This window comes from Dipodomys merriami, unplaced genomic scaffold (assembly GCF_024711535.1).
Source record: "Dipodomys merriami isolate MVZ:Mamm:240054 unplaced genomic scaffold, mDipMer1.0.p SCAF_9, whole genome shotgun sequence".
Lineage (NCBI taxonomy): Eukaryota > Metazoa > Chordata > Mammalia > Rodentia > Heteromyidae > Dipodomys > Dipodomys merriami.
In genome coordinates this window covers 17,308,174-17,328,557 of record NW_027206512.1, presented here as the reverse complement: position 1 = coordinate 17,328,557, position 20,384 = coordinate 17,308,174, and the positions used below count along the sequence as shown (strand labels likewise).

Below are 20,384 nucleotides of genomic sequence, written 5' to 3'. Positions count from 1 at the left end.
CCCCGCGCTAATGAACGCCATCTACACCTACCAGATGTGCCACTGGGTGACATGCCAGATCTTTTACATAATGCCATTCTGCCGGACACGAGACAGCTGGGGGTGGGGAATATCTTCGCATGGAGCCTGTCTTTCCTTTTTTTATTTCATTTCATTTTGAAATCCAAGCCACTGTCCAGGAGGCCACACCAGCTTCTTCAACTTTGGGTTCAAGCGTCTAGTGGAGGGTATTTTGTTTTTCTTAGAGACAAGCTTCCAAGCTGGAGAGATGAAGTTTCCAGAACAAGTCCTCTCCACCAGCCCTCCCCCGCCCCAGTCTTCAAATCGGTCCCCTGCCCTGGTCCGAAAGCAGGAAAACTCCAGGAACCAGAAAAGCAGCCCTGAACCGGAGGAAGGGAGCGGCGGTGCCGCCCACCCGGGCTTATCCTGGTGCGCAGTGGGCAGCGCTGAGTCCCCCCCACTCCCATCCTCGGTGCGATCGCTCTCGGTCCCCCCCCCCTCCCCTCCACCGTCCCCGGGAGAGCATCCATCCCCAACGCGCCCTCCGGCCAGCGCCTGTCCCGCCGCGTTCCGGCCAAAGTGGTTGGTCGTGCCCGGACGGTGGTGGCGTCCAAACCCCTCCGCCGTTGGGAGAAGAGTGGGCCGGACGAAGTGGGAGGAAGAGGGAAATGAGAAAACCGCTTCTGCCGGGTGTGCGCGCCAGGGTGTGCCCGGAGGGGGAACAGCGGGGTGGAGAGGGAGCGATGCCCAGCTGGTCCGCTCCACCGTCGCCAAACTTGCCAGTCGGGGCAGATCCGGAGGACGTGGGGAGGGGGGGGCAGGCTTCTGCTCTCCAGGGACCACGCCCGCCACACCCACGCCCTCCCCGGGCACCCGCCCCACGCTGCCCCCTCCGCAGGCGGCGGGCGCTCGCTGCCAGGCCCCCTTCCCTCGCACCCCGCCCCCGCCGGCGGCCGAGGCTCCAGATGGCTGCTCCCGCACGCGGCTCACCGGACCCCAGACGCAGCCCGGCCGCCTCCGCCAGCCGCTCCCTCCCTCCCAGCTGCCGTGGTCCGGACCCGGGACGCGCGGCGACGCAGGCGGGCGGGCGGACTCTCGATCCAGCTAGTGCGTGGGGGGGGGGGGGTTCGGGACCGACCGTGGCCGAGAGCCGCAGAGGGGACCGCAGGAGCTCCGCTCAGGAAGCGAAGCAGCCCACAGCCCGCAGGTAAGAAATCCCGCGGGAGGGTGCGCACGCCGCAGCGGGGAGTCCCACTGCCCGGGGGTCCCCCCAGCGTTCTGCCCCCGCCGTCCGCCCGCGCGCCCCGGGCCGAGCAGCCGGGGAACCGCGGCGCTGGCGGGACCGCGGGAGCCGCGGGGTACGGCCAGGAGGGGGAGCCCGGCACCCCGGAGCCCGGACCGGACGCGGCTGCTACCGAGATGTCCGGATCCCCAAGGCTATTGGGGTCCTAAAGGTGCCCCCCGTGCCTGCCAGAGAGAGGTGATCATCCCCGATCATCAATATCTCTCTCCTCTCTCCTCTCTCTCTCTCCTCTCTCTCTTTCTGCCTCTCCCTTCTCTTCCCTCTCCTCTCTCCCCTCCCTCCCCCTTTCTCCTCCCTCTCCCTTCTCTCTTCTCTTCCCTGTCCTCTCCTCTCTCTCTCTTCCTCCCTCTTTCTCCCTCTTCCTCCCTCCCCCTCTCTCTCCCTCCCTCCCTCCCTTCCCTCTCTCTTTCTCCCCCCTCTATCCCTTTTGCATAGTGCCTTCCCCTTACTCCGTCCTGGGCCCGGGGAGGTGGAGAGAGAGCGGTGTTGTCCACAGGTGCCCCTCGCTGAACAAGACGCGTGAAGTTCAGTGGCGGGATCGTGAGCCCCTTCCTCCCAGCGAAAATTCAAGACCCCAAAGTGTCCCCTTCGCTCCATACTCCCCCGCGCACGCGCGCGCGCCCTCTAAAAACTCAGGTTCCCCCCCCCCCCCGCCGCGGTACTGTTTTCTTCTGGAAGCAGTTGCGCTGGAGGAGGGGGGGTGAGGAAGAGACAGGTGGGGGGGGAGGGACAGCCCGGGGTCGCTGGGTCCCCGATCTCGGCCCCCAGCTGACATTCCCAGTAATCCCCCCCCCCAGTGCGCCGGCCAGTGCCCTCCCCCCGGTGCCCTCCTCGCGGGCCCAAGGCTTTAGACCTCACAGGTTCCCTAAGCTCCCCGAGTTAAATCCCCTCGGAAATACTAATCACCACAACAGCGAAGGCAAAATGTGTGTCCGTGCGCGGTCTGTCTTTAATCCCAACGTAATTCTGGAAAGCAGAAGCAGACAAGAGCTCGATTAATCCCTCCCCACGTGTCCTTGAGATCTCTTACCGAGTGGACTCGGTTTCCCCGCACCAGCGTTGGCTTTCGTGGGGAACCACAGTGCAAAAAGCACAAGCCTCAGCGCACTGGCGCATTTATGGCGTGCGCTTACTCACCAACCCTGAGGTACAAGTGGGCTTCCTAGCCGGGACGCCAGGAATGGGACCGGGATGTTGGGCGAGAAGCTCTTAGGTGTTTGCAAGCCGGGTTTTGCACCGGGAGGCTGTGCGCGGAGGGAGGATCACCCCCCGCCAGGCCCGGAGTTTGCTCCCCTGGGGCCTCTTCCTTGCACTTGAGATTTCACTACCATGTCGTCCAATTAATCACATTTCCCTTCTCCCATTTTATTCAAACTCGTCTTTCAGTTCCCTCATAATCGTAATTTGCGCCATTGCCTTTTATCTTTGATTAATTAGGAAGCTGAAAATGATCGTGGAGGGTCGGGCCAATAAATTAGCTTTAGGAACAGACGGACCCAAGTCGGGGGGGGGGGCTGCTGAGTGGGTGGGCACTGCGCCCTGACCCTGGTGACTTGGGAGTGGGGGCGTTACCCTAACTTAGGAGTTGAGGAGAAGGCTCCTTGGCCACCCGGGGGGGAGGGGCTGCTGTTGAGCTATTCCAGTTTGGGCCTGAAAACGAAGGGAAGGGTGGATGGGAGCACTCGTGTTGGACTAGGCCTTGCTGGACAAGCCAGAATTTAGGTTAAAAGTCTAGGCCTTGATGTGGTTTGAGTATATTCCTTTCCGAGCTAGAAAGTTATACTTACTTGTCCATTGAGATGAAGACTGAAAGATTCAAAGGTTAGTGACTCCCTGAGTCCAAGGGAGAGCTGGAGAGCTCCTGTGGCTCCTAGCCCTCCCTCGGGCAGGGCGGGGGGGGGGCGGGGAGAGGCTCCCCTAGCTGCATCCATGAAATCGATCACGCCTCTAGACGGCTGAAGGAGAGCACTTTGGCACTCTTCACAGCTTCGTCCCAGCCTCTTTAGCTTTCAATTGAAAACCAATTAAAGGTTTCTATAAATCTGTTAGCGCCCCTTTTATCTAGGGACCCCTGATGCATGCGATATTGCCCTTTAGATGCCTCTTCCGTGTTTTGTTTTACAATTGTTGTATCAATATAATGCGGCCTTTCTTCTCCTGTCTCTATAGATACAGATACACAAGGAGAACCAAAGCTATTCAGGCTCCTCATTTGTCCAGCAGCCTAACAGTGGTGCCCTTTCTCTACGGCTGCTTTCCCTGCTTCAGGAACAGCAGTTATGGTAGAAGCAGATGGCTACTGATTGGGAGAGCTTTGTGGCTCTAATGCTGAATACTTTATGGAAAAGGACTTTATCATGCATCGTTGGGCAGAGGAACAAGGAGATGAGATTTACAGCCAGGAAAAATAAATCTTTTCCCAAGTTGTGGCACCTTCTCACCAGTGTCTCCTTTGCCTCTCCTCTTCCAGGTCAGACGCAGAGGAATTGGTTTTATTTTCTTTGATCTGCCTTTCTAATCTCAGCATTTTTTAAAAAGCATTTTTTAAAAGTCTGAAGAAAGAATAAGTCTAAGAGTCCGAACTTTAGGAAATAACGCAGGTGGTAGTTGCTGTGTCAGAATTCTCTGACATAAGGAGCAGAAGGGCAGGGTCTTAAATGTTGTTTGGGGGTCATACTTTCCCATATGTCCTAGGTGAATCCTCAGGACCTATCTCATACCATGATCAGTAAGGAACACCAACAATAAGATGGTAAGTGCTCCCACTGGAAAAGTTAGAGAACACAGTCACTGAAGGCCAGAGAAAGTCATACAGGTATGATATAGATATGCCTCCCACTGAGAAAGGGTGAACTGTGAAGAAGATGACATCATGTCAGTGAAAGTAAAATTTTCAACTTAAATCAAGCTTCCGGTTTGGGAGAATACAAAAGTGTAACTCTCTGCTGGAGCCCTAGTTTATCCCATGATAGGCCCATATTTTTCCTCCTTTCTTCCTCTCACCTCAACTTCAGGGACACAGACCCTTTCTTTATCTGGCCTTTCTCCTGCCTTCAAAATGTTTCTTGTGGAGAAGTGTCACTCCCTCCCAGAGGTCTTCCTCTCTCAGGAGTTGTAACTGGAGACACACCTAAATGTTCCTTAGTATAGTCATGTCTGACTCCTGGAAGCCTGGTACTAAGAGAGGGTGGCTAATCCCAATGCTGGGGCTCTCTTCCCACTTCAGCACGAGTCCCTGTCCTGCTTTTTGAAATGTCCTCTTCCATTCAAAACCCAATTGTTGATACTTTTCATGTTCTCAGCTTATTTCCCCTGCCTTTTGCATTCCTTTACCTAGCTCTTGGAAAGTGAAGAGGAAAAGGCTGCTTCCAAAAAGGTCACCTAAACTTGTACTCTAATCTTTACCCTCCCTGCAAATACTAGCAATCCACATCCCAGAAGCCCAGAGAAACATCTTCTGGAGCAAAAGCAGTAAATGGATGTAGTAGGAGAGCTGAGATTTCAAAATTCTATTTGCCCACCATGTCAAACTCATACACTCACTTGGGGCATCTCTCTTCATGCCAGACCAAGTGCTAGGCCAACCCTTTCGCACTTAATTCCTATAATGACCTTTTTTAGTTAGGTGTTGCTATCTTTGTAGCTCCACCTGTTTCCCCAAGAAACAAAGCCACAGGGATGCTAACTAGTGGCCCAGTTCGCCCTCAACCCAAGTTTATCTTTGCAATATTTGTAACACTCTATGAACTGATGAGTTTACTATATACTTTATAAATGAAGAAACCAGGGAGTTCAGAGCGCTTATGTAATTTTTTTTCACTGTACAGCTAGTAGCTTGGTTGCAGATCCGGAGTTTAAGTGTTCAGGGACCCCGCCCCCTATTTCAGCTTTTACTTACCATGTCCTATAATCCTTTAGAAAGAGGGGACTGGTCCTGGGTGCCAGGGCTAGGCTGGGGATTTCGTCAAGGCAGAAACTTTGGGCGAGGGGATCAATGAAGCCCCTGCTCCGCATTTGGGCACCAGGTTGGAAAAAGAAGCTCAGCAGTGCATTTCCCCACTCGACAGGGGGCTCTGTGAGCCCAGCTGCCCACCTAGTTGTGGGGTGCAACTGACATGCTGATGCCAGCCACAGCTCCAGGCTCCCCTAAGCTCCACGTGACTGCTTCTCTGCAGAGGTTTCCTGTTCCTTCCCAGCTTGCTTCTCGGGTGTTAGGGAGGACACTGAGGCCCACCCTGAGGTCAGAGCTCCTTAACCCCCTGGGAAGTTAGGCTGAGCTGTGGTGGGTCACCGACCTTGGCTTTTTGCTAGGACTTTAGAGTTAATGGTTGTGTATTTTCCATCCCACATGCATTAGGCCTTGCCATCTTGGCTCCCCATTTCTAATGTTACACCCCAGCTCATGGTATCTCCACCAGGCCTAAGGAAAGTAGTCCCGAATAAGCACGAAAGAATTGGAGTCAGCAAACTAACCCTTCTTTCCGAAACCGATGGAATGGAGGAGCAGGCAGGAAGAGCAATTAGGTCCTCCCAGTTACATTGCTGAGCCCATCAGCTGTGAAAGGGGTCTTGAACAGATTCCTTTGCCGACTCCAGCGCCCCTAGAAATAAAGACATCTCCAAATCCCACCTAATCACTTAGAAAACTGATGAACAATAAACTTACCAGATTTTTCTGGTGACCAAGCAAAAGCAGTATTACTAACAAAAAGGTAACCAGATGCTGGAAATTGTTCAAAGTGCTTGCTCTGTAAGCAACTCAGAGCTGGTGATAATTTTGGGGAAAAAATGTCTCTTTAATTGCTTTCAAGTTGCAGAGGAGGCCAGAAGCATCCATATACCCAAGAACTTCCCTGGAGCAGTAGTATGTAGTCTAGTTTCCTGGTGGTTTTGTGGAGTAACTAAGCTTGAGTTGGTCCTTCTTGGTCAATCTCTAAAGAGACTGACTCTAAGGAGACCAGTATCTTAGTCTAGTCTCTACGGAGAATGCTCATTGATTTAAAAAAACAAAAACAAAAACAAAACAAAGAAAAAACAGAAAAAGGCATTACAGTAAAGCTACCAGCACAACTATGTTCATTGCAGCACTATTCACCATAGCTAAGATATGGAATCATCCCTTCAGTGGACAAACTGATAGAGAAAACATGATATATACATACAATGGAATCCTACTTATCCAGTAAAAAGAATGATATAATACCATTTGTAAGGAAATGGAAAGACTTGGGAAAAAATATGTTAAGCACAGTAAGTCCGGCCCAGAAAGAAAAAAGTTGCTTGGTGTCCCTCATATGTGGTAGCTAGAATTAGCCTATAAACTAATGAGTAAACATATCGGGTAGTATGCAAGTGGTTACAAATGCATTATCTGAAACATGGTAGGTTTTAGGAGAACTCAAATAGGGTAATTCCTTAGAAAGTCAAAGCCTAACAGGGTAAGCAAGTACTTGTAAGGGGAAGGGGACAAGAAGTGAGAGTTGGAAAAATGAATTCAGAAAGGGGAGGAAAATGCAGTCAAGAAATCAAATGTATAATCTACACAATTAAGAAAAGTAAGGAAGGGCTGGGAAGGTGGCTCAGTGGCAAAGCACTTGCCTTGCATGCTCGAGGCCCTGGGTTCGATTCCTCAGCACCACATAAGCAAAAAGAAAAAAGCCGGAAAGTGGCGCTGTGGCTTAAGTGGTAGAGCGCTAGCCTTGAGCTGAAGAGCTGAGGGACAGCGCCCAGGCCCAGAGTTCAGGCCCCACGACAGGACCCCAAAAAAAAAAAGTAAGGAAAAGGGTAGGTGGGGTGATAATGCTGAAAGGAATGGAGCTGATTAAGATTCATAAGCTGCTTTGTTAAATGGCAACTCCTTTGTACAATTACTTTCAAAAGTTACTTTAAAAACAAAAAGGTACTTATCCAGTGCTAAAATGAAAATAGCACTGCTCCTGGAAGACGAATCTGACCTTTTGCTCAGAAACTGGTTTCCCAACCCATGTTCACCCTCCTTCACCCACTGAGTTCTAACTGTGATCCTAGAGGCCAGCATTAGTACCTCCAGAGGAGAGGTGACTAGGCTAGGATATCCACAGGGCAGTTAGTAGGAATGGGAAACATTGGCTTCTGTTCTTCCAGGGGAAGCAGGGCTAACTGCACAGCAAGGTCTCTAGGGCAGGTAAGATGACTGTCTGATAAAGGAATGCATACTTCCCAAGGCACTACCCAGGACACTTTTCTGCTTAGAAATGGTAGTTTAGCAGGAGGTGAATGTGGGCATTAATTCCTGAGAGGCAAATGGATGGAGGTTAGGTAGCTGCACTTGATCACTGATTTCCCCAGGTGCTTCTGGGGTGTCCATGGCTCCTTGATCCTGTGACTTCTTCGTGCTCCAAATTTACAGATTGCGCCTTTGCTTCTATAAGGACACACTTCTTCTTTTGCTCAGATTCCAACTGCTGGTGATTTGCTTTCTTTGATGAAACAACACAAATGTCACTAACTGGAGTGGTATCTGCGTTTCCAAATACTGTAAAGCAGGGCTTTCCTTTGAGCTTGTCCTCTGGCCTTCTTTGCAGCCCTTAGTACCTTCACTATGCCTGCTACTAAGAGCTCTGAGACAACAGAAATCAGGCATGTCCTGGTATAAAAAAACATTGCCAAGCTTTGCCTTGTCTCCTAACAGGTTCAAGGGTCACTGGACCAGAGCTGTTAATGAGTCTTCCAGAAAAAAAAAAAAAAATAATGAAATATGCTGTACTTGGTGCCTTGGTTTTTCTCTGGGGGTGGGGGCACTTTCACAACTGCAGGGAAAACAAGTGTCTGGAAACAGAAACACTATCCTACTAGGGCCTCCAGAATAAATTCTAGAATGTTAGTGCTTTGAGTCATCTAGTATGCACAGGCATTACACAGTAGAAGTATACTCCCTTTATAACTCGGCCTACTTTGCCTCTCCAGACCCAGTTGCTCTGTTCTCTGACTTCACATGAACTATTTTCCCAAAATCATCTTACATGAAAACATTTACCATAAAGCACTGGTTACTTTGTGGACCTGAAGCCAAAGAAAATAAAAACCTGAAATTTATTTTTTCTAATTAATTTTTGATAGCCTTCACGCCCACACTGCCTTAAACACACATACGTACCCATTGTGACAAGTTGATCTTGAATTCTTTCAAAGCTTAAGTATTCACATTGAAGAAAATCTTGTATTGTTGGGTTTTTTTTATTGTGTTATATTGGTAGTTTTAAGTGCTGTGAGAATCATTTGCATAGCTTTCTTTGTAATGTTTGGGAAGACATCTTCCATTGATATTGATATCAAATTGATTCACAGAACACTTGTAATTCATTTGAATTCAAATCATGAAAGGTGGCTTTTACCAATTCAATGGATGATATAAGCTGGGTAGTAGTTTTGTGTTTGGTGAGCACCAAGTTTCTTACAATGTAACATAAATCATCATTATTGTTACCAATTGATATTGGGTCTCATTCCCTCTTGTGAAAAGTACACCAAGGACAGGTTCCAAACTAGAAAGGCCTAGGTACATGTGCCTTTGCTTAGGCCTTTTCCTTAGAAGAGCCATGCTTTTTGCTGCTCATCTCTAGAAACTCAAAACCCCACAACTCAGAAGATCAGCTGAACTTAGATGCCAGGGATTCAAGTCTACACACCATGTAGCAATCAATGCCTCTCTCAGCAATTTCATACTTAATAAAGGAAAGGGGGAGGAAATTCAGATGGGGTAATATCCTTTCTCCTGCCTAAGTCAATCTGATATAGAGTCTCTCAGTTCAATTACATCCCAAAGCCTATGCTCAGTCTTTTCAAAATCTCACTTAAGTCTGCTGGACATCCCCTGGTCCCAGTGTGGCTAGATAGCTTGACCCACAGGATGAGGTCACTCAGATTGAGTGACTGTGATCTGGCTACATTTCCTTCTCCCCACTCTATACTGATAAGTTCAGAGGCTGTGGTATCTGATTCTAAGAAAAGCATTGCATTTGACAGAAAAAGCAGCTCTTCCTTTCCAGATCTCTAAACGTTCATGTGGCCAGGAGTATAAAAGCTGGAAGAATCCAGGAGGTCAAAACATTGGGTAATGGATTAAAATCACACAAGCAAGTATAAAACATTGATCTTAGATCTGTAGTAGATCACTACCGTTTGCTTTCCCTGTCAGAAGTGATATCCAGAAGCTACTGAGCCAGAAGACTAAAACTCAGACCAACAATAAGGTGATAAAAGATGAGTATTACAGAGCTTTCAAAGAATTAACTGTCAGCTGAACCTCAGCAGATATGTAAGTGAAGCTTGAGGGGAAAGAGAGAGGGAGAGAGAGATTTAATTCTGAGAAAGGTAAACTATAATTGAAATAATGGCAATAGCAGTAGCTGCAGTACCATTGATTAAGAAAGAAGGAAAGCCAAAAGAGAAATGGTGAGTCAGGAGTAATGATCCCTGTCTTTGGGAACCTGAACTCTCTCCTGATAGTCCTGAACTTATGCCCTTTCCAAGACTTGATTGAGAAAAGTGTGTTTATTTATCATCCAAAGGACCAACTGGATAACTAGGTGAGGAACAGATTGACAAACTGCTGACATTGCCTGATTCATTGGAATGCTGCTGTCTTCAAGAGCAACTTTCTTTTCACCATGAATTGTCATAGTCATTTGTCAACCAAACTACTGCAGGTGTTCCAAATCCTTGCTTTGGAAATTTGGATTAGAGGGTGATGACAAGATTTAGGAAGAAACAAAAAAGTAAACAATGTACTTGCATTCGACAAGGTAATAATCTTCAAGATAATTCTTTGCGGGATTACTACAGAAGTTATAATATTTTAGACCCCAGTTCCAGATCTTGGAGGAGAAAGAGCTTTCATACTCAAAGTTTTACTGAGAATCAGATTTCTTTTCTTGTTCATTCTCCACCCTCTCATTTAGGTCATAAAAAGAACCACTCTGAGCATCATTCATCAATTTCTTACACCTTTCTCTTCTGTAACAACAATGCAATAGTCTATCCTATCCTATCAGAAGCTTTGCTAAATAAAGCATACAAGGCAAACATACTCATTCTTTGTTGCTTTTCCTCTAAACACTTAATTGGAAATAAAATCCTAGAGAAAAGAGCTCCAAATATAGGCATAAACCCATTGTTCCATGTCAATTACATAAACCTATTGAATGGGGTATGTTTTATGGTACTTCCTGAGGCTGAATAAATGCCTTAACCCTTCACTTAATATCAGTGAATTCTAACAAGTGATTCCAAAGTAGTTTATTCATCATTTTAGCCAAGAAATTTCTGCAGAAATAAGAATAAGTTCTGGAATTTCTTTATCTCTTATTAATGCTTGTCATTTAGACAATATTGTCAAATGAAATATGTGCCACTTAAAATACTAGGAAGCTTTCCAAGTAAGAATTCCAACTTAATCTTATTCTGTGTGTGTTTTTTCTTATCATGTCATTCATTTGATCTATAGAAAGAGCTGGTTGGAGACATAAAATGTGAGGAATTTAAAATTCTAGATATTTACTGGGAGCAGGAGGAAAAATCTATTAAGAGGACAAATGAACTTGAGATGAAACATCTTATGGCCAAATTCCTTATAAAAATACATATTTTAAAAATCCTATCTTTGATTTAGGAAACTATATATATCTACATATCTATATCTATACCTATATCTATATATATATGCTTGAGATTTGAAAGGTCAAGCTCATCTACAGCCAACTTAAATACCAGAACTACTACTTTGTACAAACTGTAGACAAGGTTTCTGTACTCCCAAGAGATACAGGATAAGATGAAAGGAGACATCCCCTATAATTCAGAAGAGTAGGGACAGCAAAATGTCTTCCATTTAGTTCATTTTCTAGATGTTCACCTTTTGGAGTGGATAGTTTTAAGTTTACAATAAGCAAGATGGTTATTTAAAAAAGTTACTTGCATGAACAGATTACCTTTTCCAGGAAAGACAATCTTTGTATCTTCTAAAATACAAAGCAAGCACAAAGGAGTGATCTATTCAATTCATTAATGAAACTAATTAAATTCCTCAACCCCTCCACCCTCACCTACTGCATTGTCACCTGTACCAGGCTATAGTTTCTATAGAATCACAACTCTCTCATGACTGCTTTCCTAACTTATTGTTCTTTGGATGTGGACCCTCTTTCCCTTTCTTTTTTTTTTTCTTTTCTCCCCTCCTCTTAATTCGCTTAAACGTCTGAGTACTATTCTTCAGTCCTGAGGTTCAAGGTGTTTAAGACCATTATTTGCAACATTTCTATTCTCCTACCCTTCCATTGGAGAAGCAATGGGGGGGGTGCTTTTGTGGTGTGTGTGTGAGAGAGAGAGAGAGAGACAGAGACAGAGACAGAGACAGACAGACAGAGACAGAGAGAAAGAGAGAGAACATGAAAGAAAAAAAGAAGAAGAGGTGAGCTAGATATTTCAATGATTCAGCCAGTCAGTTGGCAGCTAAATACAGCTGTAGATTTCTACATGTAAATAATACAGCTGGGGATTTGGACATGCAAAGGCCTTTATTGCACTGAACTTCTTAGATACACTATTTTAAGCTGTTTTTGCATAAGAAAAACACCTGCAGGTAAATGAAAACTGCAATTCTACAAGGTTTCTTGAAAAATCAGAGACTAATCTGAACGTTTAGGAAGATTTTTGCTCTTTCTCTCAACATAAAGAGGTTTCATAGCCTTCTTTCCTGGAGTCTTACCGTAGTAAAAGTCTCAGCTAATCAAAAAGACTGGACACTGACCAGGAACAGGGGTACTGACCAGAAAAAAGGGGGGTGGTGGTAGACCATGAGAAAGGAAATCCCTCACCCTTTTATTTCTTTTTTTTTTAAAGTTCCTTGGTGCCTCTGTACCACAGGTGCCTTGTTACACCCCTGAGCTCCAGAGAGAGAGGTCTCACATTCCCAAGAAGATCAAACTAATAAAAGAAGATGTTCTTTGCCAACCTTCCATACACTCACCTCATTTTAACCCCTATGGCAAGGAACCCGGGATTGCCTCCTGCTTAAATCATGATTCTGCTTCTTGCCCTTCAGCCAGTATGCTAACAATCGGATTTATCCTAAAGCCGAGACTGTCCTCGTGAATGCGGCAGAAAGAAGCGTGGGTGCGCGTGGGTGCGAATGGAGGGGTCGCGCACACTATTCAAGGGCCTTTATTTCCCTAGGATCTAAGAGAGTCGAGCAGCAAGGAAAAGAGGCGGAGAGTCCCCAAGCTCTTGGTGGCCCCCAGTGAATCTCGCTTGGTGGTCCCCAGTGGAAGGAGTCAATTTACACGCTGTTAAGGACCTCTAGTCATTAACATGCATTTCGGCACTAAAGGACAAGCCAGCCGCTATGAAGTGGCTTAGCGCGCGAACTAGGCTGTTGGGATGGTGCGGGCAACTCCATCCATTCCTTCCTCCATCACCCGCTGCTGCAAATGAGAAGCTCTCCGGAGCCCATTATTTGGTAGTTTGACACATTCTCCTCCACTGCTAAGTCTTACGATCCCTGCCACCCCCGTGATGGGATCCTTCCCGGACCCCGCTGAACACAGCCTGCCAAGGAAGGAAAAGCAGTGATGGGCTGGATGCAGTCCAGTAACTTCGGCTCTCCTCAGCCACGTCCCCTCCCATTAGCACCCAGGCACCCTGGTCCTGGGAACTGAACGCCTTGTAAAATCCCCTTCGGGGTCTGGTAGTGACCCCACTTTAACCCCTTATCCTATCTCTGGGGACACGCAAGGCAAAGCCAAGTTCACACCAATGCATACCCTTTGCGAGTTAGGCACGGGAGGGCTTGGAGGTGTGAGCGCTTCAGAAGAGAGCGGGTGCTCTTTGAGCTTTAGCAGCTCCAGGCAACCAGCTTGCAAATCAGTTGGGGACACGAGGGACAGAGAATCTCTCCAGGCTATTCCGAACCCTCTCTGGTCCTCCGAACTCAAGTGCGAGGGATTATGCACGGAGTTTGGGTGCACACTACATGTCCAGGTCTTGGTCCTACATCCTCCAAATGATAGGCAAATGGGAAAAGACCATCTCCAGTCCTTTGGGTACCTTTCTTGCAGATCCCGAACTTGATTGAGTCCTTCTGCCAGCCCCAAGGGCCCCACGCCTTTAGGAGGTGAGCCAGGCTGCTCTAAAAGAGGTGTTGCCTGTTTGGGAAAAGTGCTCAGTATCTGCTAGGCGCCGGCAGGCTGGGGAGAAAGGCTGGGAGGCAGGCGCCGCCGGAGGGAGCGCCCAGCCCAGTAAAGAGTTAAAGGGAGGGGACGTGGGCTGTCACGCGTCATTGGGCAGATTATGTGCAGCAAACAAAAAGTGTGTGTCTGCGTGCCAGTCAGTCACTGCATCGGGTCCATCTGTACAACTCTCTCCGTTTCTATTCCTCTCTCTCTCTCTCTCTCTCTCTCTCTCTCTCTCTCTCTCTCTCTCTCTCTCTCTCTCTCTCTCTCTCTCTCTCTCTCTCTCTCTCTCTCTCCCCCTCATCTTGTCTTCTCTTTCTCTCCCCCATCTCTCCATATCTCTCTGTAGGCAGAACCTACAAAGCAGCAACACCGACATCTCTTGACATGGAAATACACTGATTAAAATACGCCAAAAGAAACACTAGCTTGCGTCCTGCCGGTTTCAAGTGGCCTTATTTGGGCGATTGGATCCTGACCTTATTCCTGGTAAGTCTATTTGCATGGATGTAGGAGGGGGATGGGAAGAAGGCAGGTTCAATGGGGGGAGAGGGGAAAATGTTGTCCTCCCCTCTCCTCATTATCCAGAAAGGGGGGGGGGAGGATTGTGGAGGGGATCTCGGTTGCCAACAAGATTATACAAAGAGAGGAGCTGGTGGGGAGCACTTTGCTTGGGAAGCAAGGGACTGGGGAGCGAGCAGCCTCCAGACAATGCCTTCCTAGAGGAGGGCTGGAGCGACGGCCGCAGCTTTCGGGGCGAAGGTTGAGGGCTCTGGGGAAAATCGGCTGGGAGGTTGAGAACCCGGGACTTAGAGCAGCAGACGGAGCTGTGAAAGATTAAGTCTCAAAGGCGACCGCGCACGCGAGAGCAATCCTAGTCTATTGCTCAGCGGTTATTGTGACCGGCTGGAGGCTGGGAAAGCAGCCTCAGCTACCCCGACCGGTTATCAGTGCCGCGTATCGAGGACCTGGTCGCCGTATTGTTAGGTAGGACTGCATTTTAATGACTGCGTCCCTGCGGTTGCTCGAAGTGACCCCCTGGCACAATGAAACGCCTGTGTGAAAGACTTTTAAAAAAGAAGAGGGAAAATAGGGCATAAAACATTGAACTAGGCAGCGTGTAAAAGGGGAGAAGAGGGTTCCATTGAAAAGGAGACGTTCTGTTTTGGTTTTAAATGTATTTTAATTTGCATTTGAAAATCTAGACGACTGTCTTGCACGCCACACACTCACATACAAAAATGCTCCGAGTTCGAGATGTATCCTATGAACTTTACCGGTTATTTTCTTTAATTCTGTTCTGTGGAAAATGCAGCCCAACACTCACCACCGAGGACATGCAGAAAATGAGTGGGAAAAAGAGAGACCAAAGTTTTGGGCTCTGTTAGCTTCAAAACAGGGGAAAACACAATCAATCAAACAAACAGCACCACCTTGTAATCACATTTGCAAGACTAATTGGTTAATAATAGTCATCATTGTGACAATAACCATTATTAGTATTTTCTTTCACCAATGGCTTTGCAATAAAAGAATTAGATCTCCTCTTTTCTGTTACTTCAACTACACAAAATGGACATAAATTACTATCTATGGTGAGATTACTAGGAAAAAATCAACTTATGGATAATTTGATCATGTGGTCGGTCAGTAAAACAATGTCACTAGTTCAAATCTAGTTTTAAAAAACTTCAGATACCTGTTTTTAAAATAAAAAAGATAGTCATGTGGGGGGTGTCCAGTGGCAGATGAAACGAAATGTCCCTTTATGACAGCTTAATAAAGAGCCCTCCATTGGGGCATTACTTTCTAAATTACTGTGGATTAAACAGCTGGAGAACGCACGGAGAGCTATTCAAGCAGGACTGCCCTCTCTTGCCCAAACAGGATTGTATCTGGGGGAAGTGAGAATTCACCAGTCATTACACACCACATTTCAGACAGGGGACACTTCAGGCCTGCCCTATACCTGCTCACTTCATGGGCCACATGTGACTCAATCCACCCTCTTGTATAACAAGGTAACTGGGATTCAACCTCATCCATAAATAAGCATGTCGAAGAAAAAATAATTACCTCTGCTTGCTGCTTTTAATTAAAGCCTCAGAGGGACAGTGTTGGATTATGGTAATGAGCAGACATACGTCCCTTCTTGTAGGCTGCAGAGAAAGGTTAGCTGACACAGAATTAGTGGCCCTGACACTTCACTTGAAATCCATTCGCTATGCTCCACTGTCTCTGCCTGCTTGCTAATGCTGTTTCCCTCTTAGGAAGAAAGGGGGGAAAACCAGCTTCCAGGCATCGAGTTCAATATATAAGAGTAATAGAGCTTTTCCCCAAAGGCAAGAAGTTTTTCTCTAGTCAGGAAAGTCTATATTTGATCGATATATATACATATACATATATATACATATAACAAAATATCTCCTTAGCCTTTATCCTCAAAGTACTCTCCATCCATTCCCAAACTAATGCAGAAATAAGCTAGTCTTTTTAAGCAAATTCTTCCTAGCATTTAGAGGGCTTCTGATCATTAAAAGATAAAGGAAAATACTTCTAAAATTGGCATATTTGGAACATGTCAGACTACTTTGCTTTATTTGTTTAGCAAAGGAGCTATGCAAGTGTGTTAAAAATATGTCTGGTAATTGAAATGTTCTGGCTGCGGTTGTGGTTGTAGCGGTAAAGGCAAGAGTGTAACTCGCTTCCCTGTCCTTGTGTCTGTCTCCAGTGATGGAGGATTCGGGAATCCAGAGAGGCATCTGGGATGGGGACGCCAAGGCTGTGCAACAATGTCTAACAGATATTTTTACCAGTGTTTATACAACCTGTGACATCCCGGAGAATGCTATATTCGGTCCCTGTGTTCTCAGCCACACTTCTCTATATGACAGCATAGCTTTTATAGCTCTCAAGTCTACGGACAAGAGAACAGTACCCTATATCTTCCGGGTAAGTCTCAGCTGGAGCGGCAGAGGCAGATGGAGGGGGGGGGGTAATATCCTGTTGAAAACCGATTAAGATCATTTTAGTGACAAGTGCAGTCTTTGAAGACAAAAAATAATGCAGGAATGCAAGCAATCCCGGTGTATATACCGAAATTTTTTCAAAGAGTAAAAAAATGTATACTTAAATTGTAATTGATTATAATCGGAAAAGAAAACTCGAATTGTAACGATTGTTGTGGAACAAAGGGCAACATTTGATTTGGGATGCTGAATATGTCCTAAAGAGTACCTCAGACAGGTTTCCTCTTGATGATCAAGACTTTCTACATTAATAGGGAGATTTCACTGGGCTGAGGGTATTGGTGTTAAGTACTTTTTAAAAAGTATTGGTCATGTTACATTCTGATTTAAGAGGCCTCTTCCTACATTTTAGTTTCTTCAGTAACATTAACTAGTGCCCAGAGGTTCTATTTAAGTAAAAATGTACTTGTTTGGACAGTAAAACATCAATAAGCCCCATCTGTTTGAATTCGAAGACAACAGGCCTCTCACTCCCTATTCTTTCGCTAAAACAAACAAAAAACACTTCTAACGGTTCAAACCACAATTAGCAAGATGGGAGGGCATAGAATGATTTCTATGACCTACACTTGCTTTTTACTTCAGAAACACAATTCTACTTACTTTAACAACGTGCAATAGCTTTGGAGCAAATTCTGGAGAGGCTAACACTAATCTGCATTGCAAGAAGAAACGTTGCTCATTTCTTATTCAACCAATATATGAAAATGATCACGTGAACGATCTATATAATGGCTACAGTGTCTCAATGGATAGTTATCTTGCCCACTAGTTACAAACACTTGGGCTGATTTGACTCTCGGTAGGATGGCTTCAGATAATTCTTTGCAAAGCCAAAAGAAATGGTCCTGGCTCCTGTGGCTTCAGTCTCTCACGCGGGTCTCCTTTTCTTCTTGTCTTCTTTCTACAGGTAGACACCTCGGCTGCAAATGGCTCCTCAGAAGGTCTCATGTGGCTTCGACTGGTCCAATCAGCCAGAGACAAGGAAGAGCAGAACCTCGAAGCGTATATCAAAAACGGACAGCTGTTTTACCGCTCTCTCCGCAGGATTGCCAAAGACGAGGAGTTACTAGTTTGGTACGGGAAAGAACTGACTGAGTTACTCTTGCTCTGCCCCTCTAGATCCCACAGCAAAATGAATGGTAGGTTGGCTCAAGACTTCCTCTGTGGGCCCTTGGCTAGTTGGGTAGAGAGGATCGCAGAGGGAGTAGGGACTCACCCCCCTGAGCCTTGGCTGGTGCTTCTGGCCCACCTTTGGCATCTCCGAGGAAGCGTCTCAGATGGAAAGCTTCCAGGACAGACAGGTGAGGATAAGTTGGGGCTCGATTACGTGGCTCCCCTAAATCGGGCGGGAAGCATGAGGTCAGATCGGATAGTAGATTCTTTCCTTGGGCACTGGGAGTCTGAAAGGGAGAAAGGTTTGGAGGATTTGTGAAAGGGGGATGCAGGCCAATGGCCTGGGAACGTCGCTGAGTAATCGTGGTGTGTGTGTGTGTGTGTGTGTGTGTGTGTGTGTGTGTTTGCCAAGCAGGGTCGTCCCCCTACACATGCCTGGAATGCAGCCAACGTTTCCAGTTTGAGTTCCCTTACGTGGCGCACCTGCGTTTCCGCTGCCCCAAGAGACTTCACAGCGGCGACCTGAGTCCCCCAGACGAACAAGGCGGCGGCCTGGGCACCAAGGACCACGGGGGCGGCGGCAAAGAGCAGCAGCAGCCGCCGCCGCAGCCACAGCAGCAGCCACAGGAGGCCTCGCTGGGTCCCAAGTTCTGCAAAGCCGGCCCCCCCATCCACCACTACCCGGCCCCCTCCCCGGAGAGCAGCACCCCAGCCGCCAACGCCGGCGGCGCCAGCGCGAAGCCATCCACGGACTTCCACAACCTCGCTCGGGAACTGGAGAACTCGCGGGGAGGCAGCAGTAGCTGCTCCCCGGCCCAGAGTCTGGGCAGCGGCGGCGGCCCCGGCCACCAGGAGGCGGAGCTGAGTCCCGACGGCATCGGCGCGGGCGGCGGCTGCAAAGGGAAGAGGAAATTCCCGGAGGAGGCCGCGGAGGGGGGCGGCGGTCCGGGGGTCGTAGGGAGCCGGGCCCGCTTCGCCGAGCGGCCCCTGCCAGCCTCCAAGGAGGACCTGGTGTGCACCCCGCAGCAGTACCGCGCGTCGGGCAGCTACTTCGGGCTGGAAGAGAACGGGCGCCTGTTCGCGCCGCCCAGCCCGGAGACGGGCGAGGCCAAGCGCAGCGCCTTCGTGGAGGTGAAGAAGGCGGCGCGCCCCGGCGGCCTGCAGCCCGACGACGCCACCGCCGACGGCGGGGGCCCCGCGGCCGAGGACAAGGACGCAGGCGGCGGTGGTGGCGGCGGCTCCTCCACGCCCGCCACTGCGTCCCCCGCGGGCACCGAGAAGCTGCTGGCCCCGCGCCCCGGCGGGCCTTGCCCCGCGTTGCCCAGCCGGCTGGAAGGCGGCAGTCCCGCGCGGGGCAGCGCCTTCACGTCGGTGCCGCAGCTGGGGGGCTCGGGCGGCGGCGCTGCCGGGGGCGGGGCGGGCGCCGGGGGCGCGGCCGGCGGCCAGGGCGCCGCGTCGGACGAGCGCAAAAGCGCCTTCTCGCAGCCCGCGCGCTCCTTCTCGCAGCTGTCCCCGCTGGTCCTGGGCCAGAAGCTGGGTGCGCTGGAGCCGTGCCACCCAGGCGACAGCGTGGGGCCCACCAGACTCTACCCAGCCGCCGCCGATCCCCTGGCCGTGAAGCTGCAGGGCGCGGCGGAGCTGAACGGCGGCTGCGGGGCCCTGCCGAGCGGCGGGGGCGGCCTGCCCAAGCAGAGCCCCTTCCTCTACGCCACCGCCTTTTGGCCCAAGAGCTCGGCGGCCGCGGCGGCGGCGGCGGCGGCGGCGGCCGCGGCGGGGCCCCTGCAGCTGCAGCTGCCCTCGGCGCTCACGCTGCTGCCGCCCTCCTTCACCTCGCTGTGTCTGCCCGCGCAGAACTGGTGCGCCAAGTGCAACGCCTCCTTCCGCATGACCTCCGACCTGGTGTACCACATGAGATCGCACCACAAAAAGGAGTACGCCATGGAGCCCTTGGTGAAGCGGCGGCGGGAGGAGAAACTCAAGTGCCCCATTTGCAACGAGTCCTTCAGGGAGCGCCACCACCTCTCCAGGCACATGACCTCGCACAATTGACCCGGAAAGGATCCCACCCCCACCCCCACCCCCCTCCTCGCCCACCTCCCTTCGACCCCCAGGCTTTCCTTGCGCTCACACAACACGCACCACCTGCTGCAGGAACAAACAACGCGAGGACCCCCCCACCCCACCATCCATCGTTTCCTTGCGACTGGACAAATTCCTGCACACAGACACACCCTCCCAGGGACCTTCTCATTCAGATGTTTACCCGGGACACACACACACACACACACACACACACACACACACACATACACACCACACACCTCAGCCAGGAAGGTGGATTTCTGATTGGGTGGGTTGTTTGAGGGGCGTTTTCCTTTGAATGCACGCATTTTCACTTTCCCAAAAAAAAAAAAAAAACAAAGGTACATTTTTAAAAATGTCATATATTGCAACATATTGATGCATTTGTCATACGTTTCTACTTAAATTATTAAGCACTTAACGGTTTAGATGTAATAATTCTATGTAAGGGGAAATTTTATTTTAGATATAAAGTCACGGAGGAGGGGGAGATGGTTTCTGCATTTCTCGACGACAGCTTGTGTTCTTATAAAAATGAGCAAAACGAATAAAAAGGGTGGGGGTGGCCATTCAGTTTTAAGTTTCCAGGGGAAAGTGCATGTATCATGAAGTGATTATGGACTTCAGTGGAGAATGTCATCAATATGT

At 48.8% G+C, this 20,384-nt stretch overlaps 1 protein-coding gene across 3 annotated transcripts; it reads left to right on the top strand.

Moving 5' to 3' along the window:
• Positions 1–1,121: 1,121 nt before the first annotated feature.
• Positions 1,122–19,788, top strand: Prdm8 (PR/SET domain 8). Of its 3 annotated transcripts, none has more exons than XM_070012543.1 (5): positions 1,122–1,207; positions 13,859–13,998; positions 16,241–16,461; positions 17,449–17,680; positions 18,070–19,788. In XM_070012543.1, the coding sequence occupies exons 3-5, from the start codon at positions 16,243–16,245 to the stop codon at positions 19,701–19,703; spliced, it is 2,085 nt and encodes a 694-aa protein (XP_069868644.1). In that variant the 5' UTR covers positions 1,122–1,207; positions 13,859–13,998; positions 16,241–16,242; the 3' UTR covers positions 19,704–19,788. The 3 variants fall into 3 exon arrangements, with proteins under 3 accessions (XP_069868644.1, XP_069868645.1, XP_069868643.1); XM_070012544.1 differs by lacking the exon at positions 1,122–1,207 and adding an exon at positions 13,400–13,451; XM_070012542.1 differs by lacking the exon at positions 1,122–1,207 and having other exon boundaries at positions 13,670–13,998.
• The last annotated feature ends 596 nt before the right edge of the window (positions 19,789–20,384 follow it).